Genomic DNA, 22,883 nt, shown 5'->3' on the forward strand with positions numbered 1-22,883 from the left:
GGCTGTTCCCTGGTTTATCCCCCCCAGTTAGACCATGAGCTCTGTCCCTATTACCCTTCTGAACCCAGTTTAATAATGAGCTCACAGTAGTTACCCATCTGTACTAGCAGCAGAAAAAAAAATTCCAGAGAATATAACCCAGGAGAGAATGTACAGACCAGCCCATTCAGATCTTTTCCAGACCTTTCTCCCATTCCCCCCCCCCCCCATCTCCAACTCATCTACTCATCTATTCTTGTCTAGATGTAATAGTATCTCATCTACTGACACCATGCTGAATGGCTACAAAACACCTTAAAGACAGAAGCAGAGCAGGGCTTTGGGGGAAGGGGGCCAGGGAGACAGACAGCTGATTTCAGGGTTGTAGAGAATTCTCTCCCACAACATAATCAGCAACTCTTTGGGAACATAATCTTACAGAGCAACCTAGGACACTGAGAGGTCATGATCTGCCCATTGCCTCACAGTAAACATGTGTTAGAGAAAGAACTCGAAGCCAGGTCTTCCTGACTTCAAAGCTCAGTCTTCCCTCCACAATGCCATGCTTCTTTCCCTTGTTTTATAGAGAAAACCACTCAGAAAAGTTAAATGATCTGCCCAAGGTCACAATGCTGCTAAGCTTCAGGGGTGGAGCTACTTTGAATTCAGACCTTTCACTTGCAAGCTCAGGGTTTATGCTTATTAGATTATACCACCCACTTTCTTATCCTTTATCCCAGACCCTTATCCACGAGTCAAAAATAAAGTCCATTCTCCAAGAAGTCATGTTTCTTGAGTCATGTTTTCTCTGGACTAAGGACTATGACTCTAGAACATGGTCCAATAAGTGACCAGACTCTGCGGCATGCGTGCTGATGGCCAACATGCTTGGCAGAGAGCTCTCAGCCTTGGACACCCCCTGCCACCCATTCAGTCATGCTCAGACCTGTGTTGTCAAGACCAACAGTAATGGGTTAGTGTGATGTTCTTGACCAATCTTTGATTCTGCAAACATGCTAACACAAACCCATGCAGTGGAGGGGACTGTGGACAGTCATGCAACAAGGCAATGCCCCAAGAGGAAGAAGCCACTCTGGGCTAACTAGCCATCTCTACAGTGGCCCCAGGCACAGGGAACATGCAGAACCAAGACAGGGGTCCTGATGAGACAAGGAGAGGACTCATGATGGACAGGGGTGCTCATAGCTCCCCACCATACCTCAAAGTGGGGCATATCAGGGGCAGGGCAGATCCCTCGTTCGGGGGCTTCACTCGCTGCCTTGGACTCTTCATCTTGGCTGGGGGCTGCTTTGTCAAGGTCCCGGGGGAATACCGGCCCCTCTGCCTCAGAGTCACTCCGATCTCGGTCAAGTTCAGGCAGACTGCGAGAGAAGTCCTCAAAGGCAGTGCCATGGTAGTCCCCGATCACTGTGAAGTCCACCTCTGCCTCCAGGCTAGATGTAGAGCTGACTGTGATGCTGGAACACTTTCGCTCGATGGCTAGGTGGTTGTCCTTCAGAAAGACTGAGTCCCGCTCCTGGTCCTGGTCCTCGTCTCCCGGGTCGCTCTCTGGGGCCCTGGGACGTGGGGGTTTGACTTTCTCTTCTGAGCCCTCCCTCAGCCCTGCTCTCTAAACACCAGGTGGAAGCCAAGGAACACAGAGGAGAGAGACAAAAATCAAGAGGGTGAATGTCAGAGCACGCATGGGGATGTCCACAAGGTGGAGGTTGGCAGTGGGGAAGGAATCATCCCAAGAAGGTGTCATTGAAATCACAAGGCAAGCCAAGAAAACCATGACCTTCCCAAGAGCCCCAGGGAGGGGCTGCCAAATCCTGCTCAGGCACTTAAGGCAGAAGCGAGTAAAAAGCACAGCCCGGCCTGCACGTCCACCCTGGACGAGAGGCCCTGTCCAAGGTTTGGCTCTTGGAGCTCGTTAGAAGCGGCTTTGTGCAAGGGACACGGATGGCAGCTCAGATGCCAGGCCCTGACATGAAGGAAGTCCAGTGTGGCGAAACGGCAAAGGAGTCCGCAGGGAGGGAGGAGGCAAGGAGGCTGGAGCCAGCTCTGAATAACAGAGAGGAAGCAAATTTGACTTGTCAATTCCACCGTGCCTGTTGTGGAGCATGGGATGCTGTCACCCACCATGCCCTAAAATATAATTTCTTTAACCTCCTCTTCCTCCTTGGGACAGGGACCCTTGTTTTCTATTCTAGACAAGAAGCAAAATGAAGCTGGGAATCTTCAGGTGAGAGCCACAAGGAGAATGAGGTACACTGCCAAGCTCAACCCTCAGCCCCCTTGGAGAGTGGGCACCATGGACCCTCAGTGGAATTGACAAGCACCGTAGGGAACTAGACCCCTCCTGCCTATCATACATACCTCTCAACTGGCCCAACCCATTAGAGGGTAAAGTCCACACAGACAGTACTACCTACTTCATTTCCTTCTATTCCAAGTCTGTTTTTAGAGAATAAAAATAGCAACAAAACATTTCTGGTTGATTTGGTCTCGGACATTTGGAAGTTCCAAATTCAGCCCAAAGGAACAGTCTCTTCAGATTGAGGTTGTCAAGACCACCCCACAAAAGGGGCTGGAGGGACCAACTGAGCCTCTGTCTGAAAAGTTTCTATGAGGTTGAGAGGTATGAGAGATCTGATTCCAAGTTGGAGAGACAGACAGACAGGAGTGGGGGAGCCCAGGCTAAAGCATGTACAGTTGTGGCCCAGTAAAGGGGATGGGAAGGCAGAGAGAGGATGAATGGCAGAGACCTGGGCAGCCTGGGGCCCAGCTGAATGCTGCTCCTCCTTTGAAGCAACTTTAGCTGCTGAGCCTGACAAGTCCTCTTCCCGAGCTGGTTCCCGAGTTTTGCTCTGAATTAGAGAAAAGGGTTAGTCTTAAGGAGGCAGAAAGGGAGCTTTGGTATTGAGTTGGAACAGCAACTGAAGGGGGAGAGGCTGCAGGACAATCAACTTGTCTCAGGTAGGAGAGGGGAGCAAGGGCAGGAAAAGGGAGAATCATTAAAGAAGCCAAGCAGGACAGGAAGAACATGATGAAGCAAAGGGTACTAGGATGATGATGGGTTATGGCTTGGTGACAAGACTACCCCTCCTCTGTTCCAGAGTAGGAAGATTGTGCCTATGACAGTAGCTAGCAGCATTTCTAACCCAACCAAAGGGCCAGAACTGACTGTATTAGCTTGGGTTATACTTATAAAAACAAAAAAACTGAGATGGCCAAGCACCCTCTGCTCTTGGTGATGGAGGTGAAACTTTAGGAACATGCTCCAGGAAGAAGCACAAAAACATGCAGTCAGTTTCCATAGGGAGGTAGGGAGGAGAGCAAGGTGTTGGAGGAGAGAGGGATTCATGTGGCTGGTTACCCCGGCTTCTGCCAATATGGTCTTGGAACTAGAATCCACAGATGAAGGTGTCAACTCTTCATCACTTCCCTGGTTCAATTCAGTGACAATGAGCACAGCTTTGTTTGGATCTGCAGATGTTCCAGGTTTAGCAACGAAGTGACCAGTATCTGATGCTGACCCAGTAAGCTCTGTGGCTTTGGAGCTAGAGATATTATTTGGGGGATGAAGCTGAACAAAACCTAGCTCCAACAGTTTGTTTCGCTGTTGTTCCACCTGCCCTGGGAATGGTTCAGATGATTGCTCACTTGGAAGAGCCCTGGAATCCCCCACATTTGCCCAGAGGTTATCTGCACCATGGGTGTCACCTCGTTCAAATATCTTAATTTTATTGGCCACAGAGGTCTTGCTAATGTCTTCCTGGGAACCCTCTTGACCACTAGCTTGGAAAGATATACCCTGCTTGGGTTCCCTTTCCAAGGCAGTAAGCACCAGGCCTCCTACTCTGGTCTGCTTGGCTCCATCTTTTGCTTTCTCATTGGTAGTGGGCAGCTCCTTTGTCTTAGCTACATCAGGGACCACTGTGTCCTTGTTTCCCAGACTTCCCTTTGGAAAACGGAACGTCTTTGGAAAGACTATGGGATGTTCCAGGTGAGAGGGCCCATCATTGGCCTGCTGCTCTTGTTTTGGAGGGGGTGGATTTGTACAATCTTCCCAAGATACCATGGTCTCAGAATTCCCTGGGGATGCCAGGGCAGAATCTTTCATTATGATCCCTTCCATCTGAAGAAATACTGCAGAAGTTTTATTTTCATTCAGCTCAGGGTCTCCTTCTAGGGCATGAAGTGATCTCTCTTGGAATGGAAAATGTACCTCCTTCTGTCTGTCTGATCCATTTATATCTCTTTGTGGGCCCTTCCTTAGATGGCTGGCCTTGGACTTTGATTTTGGCAACTCATTTTCTCCTCCTTTGCTTAGTGATTGATTCTCTAATTTGGGGGGGCTCTTCTGAACCTTTTCTATAGAATTTCCTGTCTCGAGCATTTCTTCCTCTAAGCATTTGCCACCTATTGGGTTGAGAAACTCTTCTTCTTTCCTCTCATAACTCTTCTCATTGCTAGTTGGTTGATGACTTAGGGATGTTTTCTTACTCAGTTGTTCTAAAAGAACTTTGAGTTCATCTAATCCTACATCTATGGTTGGGGGCTCATCTCCTTCTGAGTACATACCAGTATTACCACCAAGACTTGAGAACACTTGATCTGAAGAATTAAACCCAGGAGCCACTATTGACTCATCATCCTCTAATTCCACATGGCCTTTCTGATCTTCCTGGATGGCACCCAGATCTGCTACCTTCCCATCTTTAGGGACAAAGGAGGCCAATTCCTCTTGTTCTTTGTCTGCAAAACTTAGGTAGAAGCTCCTTTCTGCTGGAGAGGTCTCTGTTTCATCACTGGAATCTGCTCTGGTTGAGTCTCCTGGAGATACTTTCATACTTTCCTTCTCCAAGGCTGGAGATTCAGGGTGAGGGTCCCGAGATTTCATCCCAAGCACTTCCTGTTGAGCCTCTGGCTCTATTACTGAAGATTGTCTACAGGCATGGAATTCTTCAAGCTCCTTTCTGAGTTCCACATGTCCCTCAAGTTGGTTGGCTGAGGTTCTGTGTTCCCCAATTGTTTCCTCCTTGCTGCTGAGTCTGGGCTGGGAGGTATTTGAGATTTTCTCCACTAATGCATGACTAGCCAAGAGTGAAGTTCTTTCTGGGCCTTCCTGAGCCCACACTCCATCCTCCCACAGGGACTCAAAATCCTCAGGACTTGCAATCATCCTTCCTCTTTGGCATGTCTCTCCTTGCCCCTTCATTCTGACCAGTTCTTCAGTGGCCACTTCAACTCTGAACTTATCTACCCGGACATCCACCTTGGAGACCCTCTTGCTGCAGAGGTCATCTGATGGGATTGTTGAGGGGTCCTCTGGTTGTAGGGCACTCAGGTTCCTGAGCACAAGTTCTTCAGGCTGAGAGCACTCTCTTTCTATAAACACCCAGTGCTCCGAACCCTGCATGTCAATTGGAGCAAGAAAAGTTAGCATGGGGCTGAAATCAGAGTCTGTTCCTTCCAGTCAGTGAAAGAAAAAAACTGATATGACCAAAGGGTAGATCAGGGCACTGCTCTCATGATACTGAGGTTGAGGGACAGGGGAGAGAGGGCCATTAAAAGAAAGGAAAAATAGTACCAACCAGTGGCCTTCTTTTTCTCTTCTATTCTGTGAAATGGTACAGGACATTAGTTTATAGCCTTTATAGGTAGGGAAGCTAATGAATAGATTATTGGAAAGGATCTTAGCTTTCTAGTCAAGTTCAATCCCTTGATTTTGGAAGATAAAAACAATCCATGACTCAGAAAAGTATAGTGATTTTCCTAAGGGCAGAACCAGGACTAGAATTCCTTATCTCCTGATTCTTGGGTCTAGGTTTCTTTAATAATAATAATGATGATGATGATCATGATAGTAATAGCTGCTTCTAGGTACCAATCATGATGCTAAATACTTTAAGAATATAATCTCACTTGATCCTCACCAAAACCCTGTGAAGTAAGTGCTATTATTATCCAAATTTTACAGATGAAGGAACTGAGATAGTGGTAAAGTGACTTGCTCAAGGACCCACAGCTAGTAAGTTTTGGAATTAAACTTGAATCTTTCTGACTCCAAGACCAGTGCTTTACCCAGTTCGCCACCTAGCTGACCCTGTTTTTGTACTCCATGAAGTACTAAGATGTCCAGGTCCCAAAGTAAATTACCAGAAGAACTACAATAAGAAAAAACTCAAATAATAATTGTCACAAGGATATATGACATCTTTGTGGACTGCTTTGGCTAGGAAATGATATCCAGAGACAACTAGATTTAAAAAAAAATTTTAAGTCAATGGGGTTAAGTGACTTGCCCAAGGTCACACAGCTAGGCAATTATTACGTGTCTGATGCCAGATTTGAACTCAGATCCTCCTGACACCAGGGCCAGTGCTCTATCCACTGTGCCAGCTAGTTACCCCCAAGACAAATAGATTTTAAGGAAAACTAAGTTCAAAGATGATGACTTTTTGACAAATCAGGTTGTTTCTATATATGGTGTAAAACCTTAAAATCACATTTGATTCAAATTTTAGTTTACCTTCTCTTTCCACCTTCTTTCTTGGGAGACTGTAACTGGCTCTTGCCTATAATCTCCTCTTTGTCCTGTGGTACTAAAGCACATCTACTCTATTGGGTGGAAAGAGCCCTACGGTGTCTGTGTGTAGTGGAGGGGAGCCAGTCTGGCAGACCCTTCAACATGATCTCTCTGACAGGAGGGAGAATGGTCATGCCCTCCTGCAGCAGACTATGCCTCTCTTCACACCTGGTGGCTCATTGCTTTGACTCTTCAAATAGTAAGGATGGATCTAAAGAGGGAATAATATTGTTAAAACAATATAATCCTCACTGAAAAACTTGATTTTCAAAACAGCTTAAATTTAATCCTACTGAAAAGGTATAATGTTGAAATTCAGCCCTAGATTATGTGTATTCCTTCCTCCTTGAGATAATGCTATTCAGCCTCAGCAAACTACGTGCTCTGAACTGTCAGAATCTAAGACTGATGACCCCTTAGTTCCTCAAATGATCAGAGCATTCATAGAGTGCAGAAAGGCCAAGGCTAGGAATATCCACATCATTGTAGCCATTAGAGAGGTCTTTTCTATGCAAAGTCACTGTCTGGGCCCATCTTCAGTCTTATCAGCACCACTGCTCAGGCCCACTGGGGCACCAGCTAGCCCATACCTGAGGAAGTTAGCCATGAACAATCTGGAAATGTCAGAGCTAGTGACAAGTCCTATCCCAAGCCAGGCAGAACCTACCTAGTCACAGACAAACAAAACCCTGACTTAGTGGAGAATGTTCTCCATGCTTTGGTTTGGAAGGGTTTCCTCAGGCTACCCAGTGAGGAAGGAACAAGAAGGCTGTTAATTTAGTAAGGACTTGGATTCTTTATCATAGCACACATATACTGGTAAGTTAAACCTTGGAAAAGATGGTAGACTAAGTTGGTGAAGTATTGGCTGAAAGGCCAATTATAAGCACAAGTTCAAGGTCAAGTTGAGAGGAAAGAATCCTAGGATTTCTTAAAGTTGGTTTTTCAGGAATATTTGACTCTGTGACCTCCCCATTTGGGATTTACTTGGCAGAGTTATTGGAATGATTTGCCATTTCCTTCCCTAACTCATTTTACAGATATGGAACTGAGGTAAGCAGGATTAAATGACTTGTCCAGGGTCTCACTGCTAGTAAGCATCTGAGGCCATATCTGAACTCATGAAAATGAGTTTTCATGACCCCAGGCCTAGCACTCTATCCATTGTACCACCCAGCTATCCCAAACTATTAGTTTTTACTGTTAGAAAGTTTTCTTAAATGGAACTGAAAAGTACAATTCTCATGCTCCTAATTCTTCCTCCCAGGGCCAAGGCAAACAAAAATCTATTCCCTTCTCCACATGACAGATATGCCTTCAGTACTTGAAGGAAGCATCATTTGTCCCTTCAGTCTTTTCTTCTCCACACTAAAAAGACCAGTCATGGGAAGAACAAGGCCAATTAGAAAATGACCTTCTGGGGAAAACAAAGTGAAGGTCCCAAGGGGTTCCTGGGACACAAGCATGAAAGAATAGTCTGTTCCTGACTCAATACTTCTTTGGGTTTGCCTATTCTTCTGAGTGGGTCCAAAGTTCCTCCTTTTGTCTTCTGGGTGGGGGTGGAGGGGACAATGGCCAAGATTCTTAGAGGAAAAACCTACTCCTTCTGAGCCCTCTCTCATGTAGGGTTTGGACACTGGACTGATAGCCAAGAGGAGCTCATCTTGCAAGGAAGTGTCCAGTGGGGGAAATGCTATCAACTGGGGAGTCTATAGCCCAGCCCAAGGGTGAGAATTAGACAGCAAAGAATGGGGAAAAGGGGGCATATAGGTCACCCTGATCTCAGGCACAGAAGCCCAACAGACTCACTGTCTGATTTATTAGAGAGATGGCAAGGAAGGGTATTTTTCTAACAGTACTTGAAGGAAGCATCATTTTTCCCTTCAGGCTTTTCTTCTCCACACTAAATAGACCAGTCATGGGAAGAACAAGGCCAATTAGAAAATGACCTTCTAATAGGAAATCTAACTGGTTCTAAAGGAATTCTATCCAGACCAGAGTCAGAGGAGGAAGGGGGAGACAGGAGGAACATCATCACCTAGATTAGGAGCTTACCAGAACCTACAGAAATAAAGACAAGTCCACAGGGACTACACCATCATGGCAATCTGATGCCCTTGGTCAACACAGAATTCAGCTTTTCACAAATCCTGCCTATTTGACTACCCTCTGGGGAAGAATGTCCACTCTCTCAGCCCCTCTTCAGAAGTCAATCTATCCTCTAAAGGGAGGGAACATTCAAACTTCCCTTTCCTCATAGGTTTTTCCTTCCCCCCGAACTATGGCTGAGGAGAATGGCACCCTCCCCATCTGTGTCCATGTACAGGTCCCCCCTGCCCATCTTGCCGGAGAAGGTGACAGATGAGTGAAGAGACCCCAAGGGAAATGGAAAGTCCCCCAGGTGACAAAAGATGGACAGTAACCTCAGGAGACGACACAAGACTTTTCAGGGTGAATGACTCCAAGCCTAAGGCAATTTCCGGCTCCAGCTGGGAGGCGTCCTCTGTTCTCTGGCTCTGCAGGGAAGGAAGGTCCAGGGCCCAGGCAGAGGGAGAGCAGGGACACAGGGAAAGGGAAGAGGGAAGGAGAGATGAGAGAGAGAGAGAGAGATACAGAAAGAAAGAGAGAAAGACGGACACACATTCCATGAGCAGTAAACCTTTCCTCACATGGCCCTGGTTCGAATACAACAATATAAAGCATCTTGTTTAGAAAGGGGAAAATGTTCATAGCCGACATTCATACAATACTTTAAGATTCATGAGGAAAGCACTTTGAATCTTCATCTCTTTTGATCACTACAACAACCTTGTGAGGTAGTAACTTCATAGATACTATCATCTCCATTTTACAAATGAGGAAGCTAGAGTTCAGAGGCAGAATAATCATAATACCTAATATTTATATATGCTCTAGGTTTGTAAACACACTTCACATATATTATAATAGTTTATTCTCACATCATTGTTGGGAGGCAGGTGCTATCATTATATCCATTTTACAGAAAAGAAACTGAAGTGGAATGACTTGTTCACAGTCATAATAGCTAATGTTGACAGTAGATTTATTGAAGCCAAATCTTTCCTGACTCCAAGTCCAGTATTCTATCCATTATGTCACATCTTTGGATGGAGCAGGAAAAGACAGCAAGGAGGAAGACGGAGCTCCTAGTTCATACTCAGAAGCAATCCATAGGATTAGGTTAGTTGGGTAGAAACCCTTAAGACAGTCCCAGTCCCAAGATCTCTGACAAACTATTAGGGTGACCCCAGGATCAAAGATTACACATGAATATTTCATTCTGCTTTGTTTCTGGTCAAGTATTAGAAAAGAAATGGGTTCAGGTTTCTTTCTACCAGCTTTCCTCAGTGATTTTTTTTCTTTTTTATTGTGGGAATAAAACTGGATTCATAGTATGTAGTTCAGGAAATGAAAGTTCCTTCCTTTTGATTCTTCCTCCTCCCTCCTGGATCCCAGATGTTGAAGACCATGAGATCATGTCTGCAGGTAGGATCTAGGCTCTTGAAATCAAAGGACATATTCTTTCTAAACCCACCCTCTGAATCCCTTGTAGACCCTTTTCAGGACCCTTCCAATGCTTCCCTGTCCCTGGATCCACTCTATGGGCTCTGTCCACTGCCATCTGAGATGCTTCCTCCCTGTGACTCAGACTCCTTTCCCCAACCATTCACTTTAAGCAATTTAAGCCTCTTTGAAGTAATCCCCCCCAGTTGAGGCTAAAGAAGCAGATCTCCCCTTTCTTGTCAAAGGATATTTGACTCTCAGGAGATAGCCATGGCTGAGGTCATCCTCTACTCCCTGCTCCAGGGTTATCATCCATATCCATGCTCCTCCAGGAGTCTGACTGGTACCATTATAGCCTCAGCCCCACTCTCATTATCCCTGAGGGGCTATATAGGGCTGCTGACAGGCTATCTCAAGAGTGGCGGCAGAACCAAGAATACAGTGCCACAGCTGACGGAGACAATTGTCACAGAGAGCATGATAGCCATGGGTGTGTCAACTGGTCCAACTTCCATTTTCTAGGACCAGACTCTCACTGAAATCAATTAAGAGAACCTTCCCAACAATAACTTCTAAACCACCATCCAGTCAGCCCTTTGCCCAAGAAGCTTGTCTCTAACAGTGATAAGTATGACTTAGAAGGATGCAGTACTACTACTCTTGCAATGTTGACTCTAAACATTATGATTTACCTCTGGGACTGGAGCTACCCCATAACATTCCAAGTTATACCAGTAACTTGTTATAGAATTTCTCTCATTAACTTCAGCCTGCATTACTCCTTTGGTCTAACTTCCTGTTGTACAAATAAAGACAGCCAACTCTCTGTAATCTGGTATAATAATACCAACTCAAATTTATAGTTTACCAATAACTTTTTTCACAACAGCCTATAAAGGAGGTTGTCCAAATTTCTATCACCCTACAAATGGGCAAATCAAGTCCTAGAGAGAGAGGAAGGGTCTTTCTCAAGGTCAGATAAATAATAAATATTAGAGGTGGGATTCAATCCCAGGGATTCTGATTTCTAGTCCAGTATTCTGTTGAGGTTGGGGAACATTGAATTAGTTTGGAATTTTGGTTAATAGAGAAATACCATACATTAACTTCTTTGGATATGGAGCTGGAAAGCTAAGATTCAAGGTTACAGCATTTATTAGTTGACCTTGTACAAGTCTCTACATTTGAGCCTCAATTTTCTCAAATTTAAAATGAATATAACGATATTTGTATGATCTCCCTCCAAGAACTGTTGTGATGTTCAATTGTGATGACAGCTAGAAAATGCTATACAAATACAAATGTAAGCTGTTTTTATTGATTGTCAACTATGGTTGTACAATGGTACTTAGTAATCCTGATAGATTTTAGGGGAAAAATTACCTTTTGCATAACAAATATAGGTAGTTATAATTTGTTATAGAAAGTGCTTAGAATATTACCTTGGAGATATTAAGTATAAGGTATAAAATTCCTCCTTTTCAGTAGAGAAATTTACATCTATGCTCTGAAAAATTAGGATATATGGGTAACTTCTTACTTCACAGCCTTGTAGCATATTCTTCCTAGCTATTTTTTTATCATATTTTTAAAAATAATATGCATGTTTATTAGATATATTAGTTAATAGTTTTCTTGAGAATAGAAAGCTGAACAACAAAGAACATACTACACATATTATTCTTGGACCCCAAATTCCTTATTTCAAACTTCAACAACCTTCCCCAACCCCAATTCAACAACTCATGTTCCAACATCAAGTAAATGAATCTTTGGTCCTTGATGCCATTCTTTTCTTCCACTAAAAATGAGTGCTATGGAGCAGAGCATAAATGCAAAAAAATCTATGTAAATCAATTCCATATCCCACATCCCACTCTTCTTTATGGAGCCCAAGGCCACAGGACCCACCTCATTAGCTTTCTCAGGGGTCCCTTTAGGGGTTCCTTCTTCATGCTTGGGAGAGGATGAGGCTGGTGAGGAAGGCAACCTTCGCTCACGTTCCCAGTCACGATCCCTATGAATCAATTTGCTATTGGGTTCCTTCAGCGTCCTCTTGAGTTCATTGATGCTGGCCTGGTGCTTCAACAGTACATCCTCTGGTTTATCTAAGAACTTAGGATGGAGAAAATAAATGAGTTATAAAAGGAAAAGTATCTCTGAACTACACTAATTTTCCATTCCAAAAGCAAAGGACAAGGGACAGGGAAGATTAAAACGACAGAAGCTGCAAGTCTCTATTCCTAACCCCTTAGATGCTCATGCTTACTGGGTATGAATAGGGAGGAGAGGGGAAAGAATTCATGTGAATCCTCACAGTGAATATTCTCTATTTTCATCCCTACTTTATGAAACAACCTTCCTTTCCTTCCAGACTCAACTCAGATGTCATTTCCTCTATGGAGCATCCCCTGACCCCTCAGTTAAAAGGAATAACCCCTTTCTCAAAAAGGACTTTTCTGCGTTACCCTTTACCCTGATCACATTATTTTTTTTTAGTGTTTTTTTTTTGCAAGGCAAATGGGGTTAAGTGGTTTGCCCAAGGCCACACGGCTAGGTAATTATTAAGTGTCTGAAATCGGATTTGAACCCAGGTACTCCTGACTCCAAGGCCGGTGCTTTATCCACTACACCACCTAGCCACCCACCACATTATCTTATAACAGATACTATGGAACCATCTTGTTCCCTCAAATTAAATTGTAAGCTCCTTGAGGAAAGGGTTGATGCCATTTTTCAAATAGGCATCTCCCCTGTGCCTTATCCACGACAAGTATTCTGAACGGCCTGGTAAACCAAGGTATGCAGAGTAGGGGACACCAATTCCTGCACTGTGGCCTGAGACCAGTAGTTAGGAAAAAAAAGGCCAAGGCATCTGATCTCAATGAGGCTTGAAATATGAGGTGGAACATAGGGAAGAGTAGCAATTTACATTTATTTTCCATATCCTCAAGAGGTCTCATCTAGAAGTTTATTTAAGAATGCTCAATTCATCAAAATTCTATTCTGCTGGTTCCAAAAAAAAAAGTCAGCAGATTCCTTTGAGAAACAATCACAAGATTACAGACCTAGGGAGCTGGCCTGAAAATACAGCTAGGAAGCCTTTAGAGTTAGTCTCCAGACCCATGGAAATATACTACCAAGGATGATAATAGTAATTGATCCACATTTAGGTGGCATTTTATAATTTTAAAAAAAGTGCTTTTATATACATTACTGAATTTGATCCATACAACCACTGTGAGGGAGAGTAGTTATTGCTATTATCATTTCCATTTTACAAATGAGTAAATAGATTCAGAAAAATTAAAATGACTTGACCAAAGTCACATAGCTAGTAAGTGATGGTAATAAAAACCAAACATAGCTCTAGTGACCTCAAATCCAGATCACAATCTATAAACATTAACTCTTCAGCTATTATAAGTAGAAGAGAAAAGAGACCTCCTGAAGAGCAAATGTGACCTGCTTCCATGCTTCTGCCTTTCTACAGTAAACCCACTGCCTGCCTCCCTCCCAGAAAGTCAAATACCTTGGTTATACTCATCTGAATATCTCCTAGTTTCTACTATGGATCAGGACTCCTATCCCAGGCAAAGTAATGTCTACTAGCTACTATGGTAGCCAGCTGAACCATGGGGTTTTAGAGTGTCTGAGGTCTCTGTAGGAGAATAAGGGTCATGTTTCTTCCCCTTCTAACATCTTTAAAAGTAGCCTTTCCCCACACAGCCAAAAGACAATACATATTTTGGCAATGAACATATTATGAAGGGGCTGGGTTTGGATGACAAGTAGAAGAGGAGCTGGTTTTGGTTGAGGAAATAGAAAGAATCAATAGAAAGAGGAAGAACAGAAGAAAATGAAGAAGAATAGAAAGGAAGAATGATGAAGGAAAAGGAAGATGAAAATAAGCAAAAGATAAAAAAAAGAGGAAGAAGGGAGAGGAAGAAACGAATAAGGTGAAGAAAGAAGATGAATAAGAAGTTTATGAGTAATAAACTTATTAAGGCAAAAAGCAGGCAGGCAGCACAGCAACAAGCCCCTTTCCCAGGAATATGGATGACTTTCCCAACTTAAGGGCAAAGAAGATGAGGACCAGTGATGGTATGTGGGATATCCTGAAATGAAAGGGCATGGACCTGAGATGAAGGCAGAATGGCACATGGCAGATGGTAGGTGGCAAACAATGGACCAAAAGAACAAAGGAGAATGATGCAGTCAGTACCTCCTGCTTGTGTCTTGGCGTGGTTTCCTGCTCCGGCTAGCAGTACATGGTGAGGGAGGAACCAGCAGGGTCAGTAGAGGGATTACATTAGACATAGCTAGATTCAGGTCAAGTGGGGTGATGGGGAGGGGGGAGGAAACTAGGTCATCAAAAAAACACGATGTTGGGGCTACCAATAATTGGGTGGTGGGAGTGGGAATAGTGTTCATTTACTTATGAACATTGTGTCTCCCTGTGAAGCTAAGGTACATGAAGCATGTGTATATAAATGTATGCTTGTGCTTGGAGAGCCGGGCTGTTTCATATATGTGCACATATTGTGGACACACTGTGTTTTAGGTTTGAATCCAAGTCTATATGTGTGCATATGAAGTCTCACTACAAAGTGACAGCTTGGCTTTTGGGTACCCTTCTCAGCCAACTAGAGGCCATATCCTTAGGCTACTGGGGAAGGGCTTGGTTAGAAGACACAGGAGAACCTTGATCTCCTGCCTTGTTATAGTCTTACCTCATGGCTACCCTCAAAGAACACTGCCTTAGTCCCCAGCTTCAGTTTGTGGGGGCTTTGGGGAAAATGCAGTAATACACTGTTTGGAAGGGTGGCAGCAGGAAGGTATGACCTCTAAAGGGACCTTTTCTGAAAGTCTGTGCCCATGTGAGGTACAGGAGGCCTCTTTGAATTCCAGTCAAGGCCTCCTCAGAGCTGAGAAACCCATGTCTATGGTCCCAGTATTCCAGAGATGGGCATCGGACAATACTGATGCCTCATGCAGTCTGTGTGGGCAGTTGAACATTGTATGATAATTTGCCATATTAGTTTAATCTTTATAGTTTTTTTAAATGTAAATAGTGCTGATTACATGGTTTTATTTCAAGTTTTAGTCCTTATTTGTATATATTATTAAGCTTGATATTATAGTTCAGAACATTATAGTTCAAATCATATCACATCTGTGAGTTCTTAGTGTTTTCTTGGTATCATGTCAACATATGAGGTGTATAGAGAGAACTCCTCATTCAGGGGGTCAATATCTGGAAGTACAGACATGTGCAAAATGTGCCCAGAAAAATGGGGGCCTATGTGTTCTCTATGTGTGCAGACACATGAGAACCCCTCTTCCTTCTCAGGGACACAGATCTATTCAGGGACAATCACATTCACAGCCCACCCACAGGCAGTTGGTGGAGGGGAGGGAACCAGTTTGTACTACCTTTCATGAGGAAACAAAGGATAGGGCCTGGCATGCACATCCTAGATATGTGGGCTAAGGCCCTTGGTCTCCACAAACCAAAGTTGAGGGTACAGTAAATATATTTCAAGATACTCTTGTCTGTAGGGATGGGGAAGCCCCAGGTTCTCTTACAGTCAGAGGTGGAAGGAAAGTCTCATACCTTCATCTCTTTGATCTTAGTGGGGGTTCGGAGTTCTCCTTCCTCCGTCTCTGACTTTCTCCTCCCACCACTGTAGTCTCTGTCTTCTTCAGACTTCTCAGTCTCTGACCCCACATCATGATTCTCACTGACAGAGGCTGGTCGAGAAAATTCTGCTGAGAGATGATGGTAGGGAAGTAAAGAAGGGAAAGTGCACCAGGGTAGAAGGTAAGGGCTCCTCTAGCTTCCAGGTAAGGGAGCACCAAGCGCACCCTGAAGAGACCCTGCCCACTGCCCACTTGATGACTCCACTCAGTTCTGGAACTCAACCTAGTTCTTGTCTAGGATGGAGGAGTAAAACTTTCACCCCAGCCAGGGAAGATATTTTGTCAGTTGTTCTGCAATAATAATCAAATTCAATCCTAGCTGTGCTTTGGGGAAGGGCATGATAACACTGCCCAATGGGTTCACTCAGAATGCCTATGATGCTAGGTTGTAGACTTTCTAGAACAGGTAATTCTTTTTTTTTTCCTTTAGAACAGGTAATTCTTAACTTAGAATCCATGAACTTTCTGAAAATGTTTTTTATTTATCACCATATTTCAATATGATTGATTTCCTTTGGAATCCCATGTTTTTTTCATTTCATGCATTTTAAACATTATTCTAAGGAGTCTGGGAATAGTGGATCATACCTGTAATCCCTGCCACTGGGGGAAGCTGAGGCTGGAGGCTGAGCTCAAAGAGACTAACTGCAGTAGAGCTAAAGTCATTTACGTGCCCTCATCTGGGTACCAAAAAAGTGAGCCCCCAGTCCAGAGGGGGCAGGGAGGGAATCAGGTTACCTAAGAAGGGGCAAATTAGCTAAGGTTACAAAAGGAGCAAGTCAAAGCTTCCAGGCCAATCAGCAATGGGATCAAGTCTGTGAGTGACTGTTGCACCTCCGGATAGACAAGTTAAACAGTCCTGGTCACCAAAAAAAAAAGGGGGGGGGGGAAGGGAACCATAGGCTTTACAAGAACTCCATGAAATAAGAAGGCACAAAAATCCCTGTTATTGCTGTTGTCCATTTTTTTCAATCATATCCAACTCTTTGTGATGGATTTGGGATTTTCTTGGTAAAGATTCTGGAGTGGTTTGCCATTTCCTCCTCCAATTCATTTTATAGATGAGTAAACTAAGGCAAACAGGGTTAAGTGACTTGCCCAGGGTCACAGAGCCAGGAAGAATCTGACATCAATTCTGAAAAAAGGTCTTCCAGATTCTAGAACCATGAGGACTACTTTTCTTGGTCACCACACCCATCTCCCTCATATCATTCACATTATTACTGTCCAACTCTATCTTCCCCATTATGCCAGTCTATATCTTTCCAAGTTGATCATACATTGCTCCCAGAGAACATTATGTTCCAGCCAAATGAGCCTATTTATTATTTAAAAAATAATTTCCATTTTCCATCTTTATGCTCCTGCACAGGCTGTCCCCCATGCCAAGAATACTCTCTCTCACTTTTGCCTCCGAGAACCACAAGTTCCATTCAAGATTCAGCTTCAGATCCTTGATGGGCCTTGACCTTGGCTGCCAATCACCAAATAACCTATTTACTTTTTAACAGAGGTCCCCAGATGGTCAAAGAGCTTCCCAAACTTCAAAGGCAATATCTTCTAAGTGGAGGAGGGTTTCATACAATGGGATGATTCTTGGGTTAGGCTGGTACTGACTACCCATTGACTACCCACCACTCATTCAGATGCCCAAGTGCTTCCCAAATCTGAGCCCTACCTCCATCGAGGCTTCGGGACATGGTGTACCGTTTGCTAGAGGAACGCTCAAAGAAGGGTGCAGGTCTGTCAATGAGGGCGCTGGCCTGCCGGGTCTGTGCCTGGGTCCTCCCACTGTAACGGAACTTGGAGCCCATCACCAGGAAGCCCTTGGGTGGGGGCTCAGGAGACACAAGTCTGTATTGGGGGCAAAGAGTAGAGTCAAGAGGGTACAAGAAGAGCCCAAAGTTACAAAGAAGCAAAGGATTTGTTTTATTATATTTTAATTATCTGTACCCATATCTACAAAGACTCAAAATCTCCATGAAAGGAAGGCTCATACCTTATCTATATTTTGTCTTTCATGCAGTAAAGAGCTCAATGTTCTGAACCCAGCAGACATTTAATCCTAAGGTCACTTAGCTGGAGGGAACTTTAGCAGAATTCTATAGCTCAGCTTTTCCTAAACTCATTTGAGGGAATTTTGATGCTAGCAACAATTTCCTCTGTCAATGTTAAATATGAAATTATGTGAATAACCAAAAATATAACTTGAAAGAATGAAACTGGGTCAATTTTCTTCTATTTCACCCCATAATTTTCTTGATTCTTTCAAGGTCACATCGGGAAAAACTATACTCCTAAGCCCTTGTGAACCAGCTTGTAAAGGTGCATGAATATATTTTAAGCTTTACCATCATCCAGGGTTCTACAGTTAAATGAATCTATTAAACATTAATATAGTCTAGCCTCTTTATAGAAGGAAGGAAATTGAGGTTCAAAGTGTTTAAGACAAATGCCCAAGGTCAACAGCAGAGCCAGGAAATGAACCTTGATACCCCAACTTCCAGGTTCATCTGGCTATGTTTCCCTGACAAAGGGCAAGGGGCCCTTTTCTGGATTCACCAAAACCCTGGTTTCATCTGCCCCATTTTGCCCGGGCCCAGATAAAGCCTGCTCACCTGAAGAATGTGTGATGCTCAATGCAGACCTTCCAAAGTCTCTTAGCTGACCGGTGATTGGGAAGCTTAAAGCCGATGGTACTTTCAAACTGCTCATACTAGGACACCAGGGAAGAGAGAATGAGTGGCATAGCCCTGATACATTCTGCCTACCTTTTTCTCCTCTTCTCAGACCTTCCTTCTTCCAAGCCTCCTCTCTCCACTTGGCCTAACTCTTATCTCATGCTTCTAGGCTTACTTTTTCTAGGGATTTATCTTTACTATTTCTTTCAAGGAAAGGTACTAGGGATATTTAGCCTGGAGAGGAAAGGATGAGGAACCTGGTCATTATCTTCAAGTATCTGAAGGGTCATCACAGGCAAGGTGGGGTTATACTTTCGCCTGGTTCCAAAGGGAAGAATTAAACACACAATGTGCAAGCTGCAGAAAGGCAAATTTCAGATGGACTTAGGCAACTAACAGAGTTGGGTCAAAAATGGGAAGCAAGTCCCCAGAAATAGAAGTCTTCAAGAAGAGGCCAGTTCAGGTAAGAGTGAAATATCTATCCTTTGAGGTCCCTCCTAAGATTTTATAAAGTATAGTCAAGGACAGAGCAAGCTCACCTCCCCTGGACGTATCTTGATGTAGAAATTACTCCTTTTATAAGAAATCTTAAGGATCTTGGGCCAGGCAAATCGGTTGATCCGCAGACGATCTCTGTAAATCAGCAGACCATTAGCACAGACTCCAAGCATGATGTCAATACCTTCTGAGTCCTAGGAGAAGAGAGGAGAAACGGGAAAGAGAGATAAGAGATAAGGGATGTAAGGAGTAGGAATTAAGTGGAAAGTGGTTACGGGAGACCCAGTCAGAAGATCCTGGGTCATAGAGATATAGAATACTTTGGTTATGAGCTTGGCCTGATAGGTTGATCTACCTATCAATCCCACAAATACCTGGAGAAGGGGAACCAGCTTGTTGAGGACCCTCTTAGCTGAAATTCTATTGTGACATGTTCAAGGTACCAGGCAGAAGGTGCCTTTGGCTCTAAAGGAACAAAGCCAAAGCTCACAGGGTACACCATATGCAGGCATCTGGTCCATAAGCAGAGTCTGGGAAGATACTTTTGTGCAAAGGAACCATTATACCTCAGAATATGAAGACCTGGGCTTATCATCTAATTAGGGCAATAGCTTAAACAAGAAGAAACCCTAATCCTGTCCTCAAGTCAATTCCAACAGAAGAGGGCAGGTCTAGTCCTAGCCAGGTGAGGCAGATAAGGCTAGTTCCAGGTCACTTTCTTCTCATTCAGATGATTACACCAACCTCCTAAAGTTTCCTTGCTTCTAATTGCTAACCCATACTACCAGACTGAATTTTTTAAAGCCCAGTTCTTGTCACATTGTGCCCTTGCTGAAAATCCTTCAATTTTTTTTCAACTGCCTACAGAATCAAGTCCAAATTCCTTGGTTTGGCATTCTAGCTTTAATCTAGATTTCTAGTTGTATCTTCCACTATATTCTCTTCAAGAGTCCTGAATTCTAGATGAGTTCCCTCTGAAGCAAATCCTCCATGTTTCAGTCTTTTTTCTTTTTTTTTATTAAAGATTTTATTTAGAGTTTTACAATTTTTCCCCTATTCTTACTTCCCTCTCCCCACCCCTCACAGAGAGCAATTTGTCAGTCTTTACATTGTTTCCATGTTGTACATTGATCCAAATTGAGTGTGATGAGAGAGAAATCGTATCCTTAAGGTGGAAACATAAAGTATAAGAGATAACAAGATCAGACAATAAGATATCAGGGCTTTTTTTTTTTCTAAATTAAAGGAAATAGTCTTTGGACTTTGTTCAAATTCCACGGTTCTTCATCTGGATACAGATGGTATTCTCCATTGCAGACAGCCCAAAATTGTCCCTGATTGTTACACTGATAGAATGAGCAAGTCCATCAAGGTTGATCATCACTCCCATGTTGCTTTTAAGGTGTAAAGTATTTTTCTGGTTCTGCTCATCGGACTCAGCATCAGTTCATGCAAATCCCTCCGGGCTTCCCTGAATTCCCATCCCTCCTGGTTTCTAATAGAACAATAGTGTTCCATGACATACACATACCACAGTTTGCTAAGCCATTCCTCAATTGAAGGACATTTACTTGATTTCCAATTCTTTGTGCCCACAAACAGGGCTGCTATGAATATTTTTGTACAAGTGATGTTTTTACCCTTTTTCATCATCTCTTCAGGGTATAGACCCAGTAGTGGTATTGCTGGATCAAAGGGTATGCACATTTTTGTTGCCCTTGGGCATAGTTCCAATTTCTCTCCAGAAAGGCTGGATGAGTTCACAGCTCCACCAACAATGTAATAGTATCCCAGATTTCTCACAACCCTTCCAACATTGATCATTATCCTTTCTTGTCATATTGGCCAGTCTGAGAGGTGTGAGGTTGTACCTCAGAGAAGCTTTAATTTGCATTTCTCTAATAAGTAATGATTTAGAGAAATTTTTCATAAGACTATGGATTGTTTTGATCTCCTCATCTGTAAATTGCCTTTGCATATCCTTTGAACATTTGTCAATTGGGGAATGTTTTTTTTTAAATATGACTCAGTTCTTTGTATACAGTTTTTTTTTTAACTTTGCAAGGCAATAGGGTTAATGATTTGCTCAAGGTCACACAGTTAGGTAATTATTAAGTATCTGAAGCCACATTTGGACTCAGGTCCTCATGACTCTAGGGTCACTGCACCATCTAGCTGCTCCCATGATTCAATCTTAATTGGTTGCAGTCATGTTGTTCTCCTCATCCTTTCTCTCTCTGCCCATATGTTCAGGCTCAACTCAAATGTCAGCCCCCTCAGAAAAACCACCTCTGGTGCCATTAAGCTTACTAGGTCTCACAGAAATCTTACAGCCTTAACTATCTGTACCACTCACATGCAACATGGAGAGAAGAACCCAAAGCTTAGTTTTCTCTGTCTGTGAATAAAACCCATTGCAGAATGTATGTCATAGAACACTATTGTTCTATTAGAAAACAGGAGGGACAGGATTTCAGGGAAGCCCGGAGGGATTTGTGTGAACTGATGCTGAGTGAGATGAGCAGAACTAGAAAAACACTGTATACCCTAACAGCAACATGGGAGTGATGTTCAACCTTGATGGACTTGCTCATTCCATCAGTGCAATAATCGGGAACAATTTTGGGCGGTCTGCACAGGAGAGTGCCATCTGTATCCAGATAAGGAGCTGTGGAGTTTGAACAAAGTTCAAGGACTATTCCCTTTAATTTAGAAAAAAACATATCTTATTGTCTGATCTTGTTATCTCTTAGACTTCTTGTCTCTTCTTTAAGGATATATTTTCTCTCATCACACCCAATTTGGATCAAGGTACAACATGGAAACAAAGTAAAGACTGACAGATTGTTTTCTGGGGGGGGAGGTGGGGGGAAGGAAGTAAGATTGGGGAGAAAATTGTAAAACTCAAATAATATCTTTAATAAAAATAAATAAAAAAAAAAACCATTGCAGAGCAATAGTAATGCTTTCCTGATGACTCTATTGGTCAGGTGAGTCAGATGCAATTTCCAAATCCAAAATAGTGAGTACCCCTTTACCCAGCCTTAGGTGGGTACCTTGGCATGATGGAGGTCCACTCCATACATAGACAGCTTCTTGGCATTCTCAAGGAAGTGGATCTCAGCTTCTCCTGGAGTCATGCCCCTGTGGGGGAAGAGAACATAGAATGAACAGGGAAAGGCCAGAGATGATCTGCTATGTCAGTCCATACCTAGAATGGCATTGCTAAGCTCTGGGACCACAATTCTCAAAGTATATTGACAGTCTGAGGCATTTCCAGAAGAGGGTAAAGCAAGAGAACTAGAGGCTTTGGAGGTCATGTCATGTTTGGAATGGCTGAAAGAATCAAAGGAAATTTATTTTGGAAAAAGGAAAAACCTCAGGGACTCAGTATAAGTTGTGTTCAAATATCTGAACAGCTATCACACATAAGAAACATCACATTTGTACTGTCTGGCCACAGGGGTCAGGACTAAGAGCAAGGTGTATATACCTTAAAAGGAAAAAGACTCATTCAATAGAAGGAATTAAGCCCTTAATAATCAGGATTCCTTACACAACAGCTACAACAATGTTAATGGGAAGAATAATAACTAAAAAACCTAAACTGAATGCTGTGTAATTATGACAATCAGGCCTAGCCACTAAAGATGAATTGAAAATACTGCACCCTCCCTCCCTACTTTTCTTCTTTTTCCCTCCCTCCCTTCTTTGCAGAGGTGGAGGGACTATAAATGTGCCTAGTACGTTGGGTGAGGTTGACTTATTGGTTAGTTTTGTTAAGAAATGTTTTCTTTTTTCTTCTTTGCTATTAGGGATGACTTTGTGGGAGGAGAAGAAAGAAGAACATACTGGGAAATGAAGGTGATGTGAAAACAAAATATCAATAAAAGTTTTTCAGA

General features: G+C 43.2%; 2 protein-coding genes across 9 annotated transcripts in view; both read right to left on the reverse strand.

Annotated features, from left to right (window-relative positions):
* EPB41L1 (erythrocyte membrane protein band 4.1 like 1) overlaps positions 1-22,883 on the reverse strand; it is a 111,175-nt gene that overhangs the window by 15,852 nt on the left and 72,440 nt on the right. For 5 of the 8 annotated variants that reach the window (XM_074212041.1, XM_074212042.1, XM_074212037.1 and 2 more), the window contains 7 exons: positions 22,038-22,125; positions 19,023-19,175; positions 18,421-18,518; positions 17,481-17,656; positions 15,717-15,871; positions 12,011-12,214; positions 1,199-1,609 (listed from right to left, as the gene is read on the reverse strand). In XM_074212041.1, the coding sequence (XP_074068142.1) occupies positions 1,199-1,609; positions 12,011-12,214; positions 15,717-15,871; positions 17,481-17,656; positions 18,421-18,518; positions 19,023-19,175; positions 22,038-22,125 (1,285 nt within the window). The remainder of the gene's footprint in view (positions 1-1,198; positions 1,610-12,010; positions 12,215-15,716; positions 15,872-17,480; positions 17,657-18,420; positions 18,519-19,022; positions 19,176-22,037; positions 22,126-22,883) is intronic. The other 3 variants (XM_074212040.1, XM_074212044.1, XM_074212043.1) reach the window with 3 other exon arrangements.
* On the reverse strand, positions 1,617-8,843 carry LOC141505825 (uncharacterized). The gene has a single exon (XM_074212045.1). It carries the CDS (start codon positions 5,429-5,431, stop codon positions 3,044-3,046), a length of 2,388 nt encoding a protein of 795 aa, XP_074068146.1. The 5' UTR covers positions 5,432-8,843; the 3' UTR covers positions 1,617-3,043.

The sequence above is a fragment of the Macrotis lagotis genome, chromosome 1 (assembly GCF_037893015.1).
Source record: "Macrotis lagotis isolate mMagLag1 chromosome 1, bilby.v1.9.chrom.fasta, whole genome shotgun sequence".
In the NCBI taxonomy this organism is placed as follows: domain Eukaryota; kingdom Metazoa; phylum Chordata; class Mammalia; order Peramelemorphia; family Peramelidae; genus Macrotis; species Macrotis lagotis.

What these genes read in the sequence shown, in the direction of transcription:
- LOC141505825 (XM_074212045.1), bottom strand. Translation starts at nt 5,431, where the DNA reads ATGCTAACTTTTCTTGCTCCAATTGACATGCAGGGTTCGGAGCACTGG.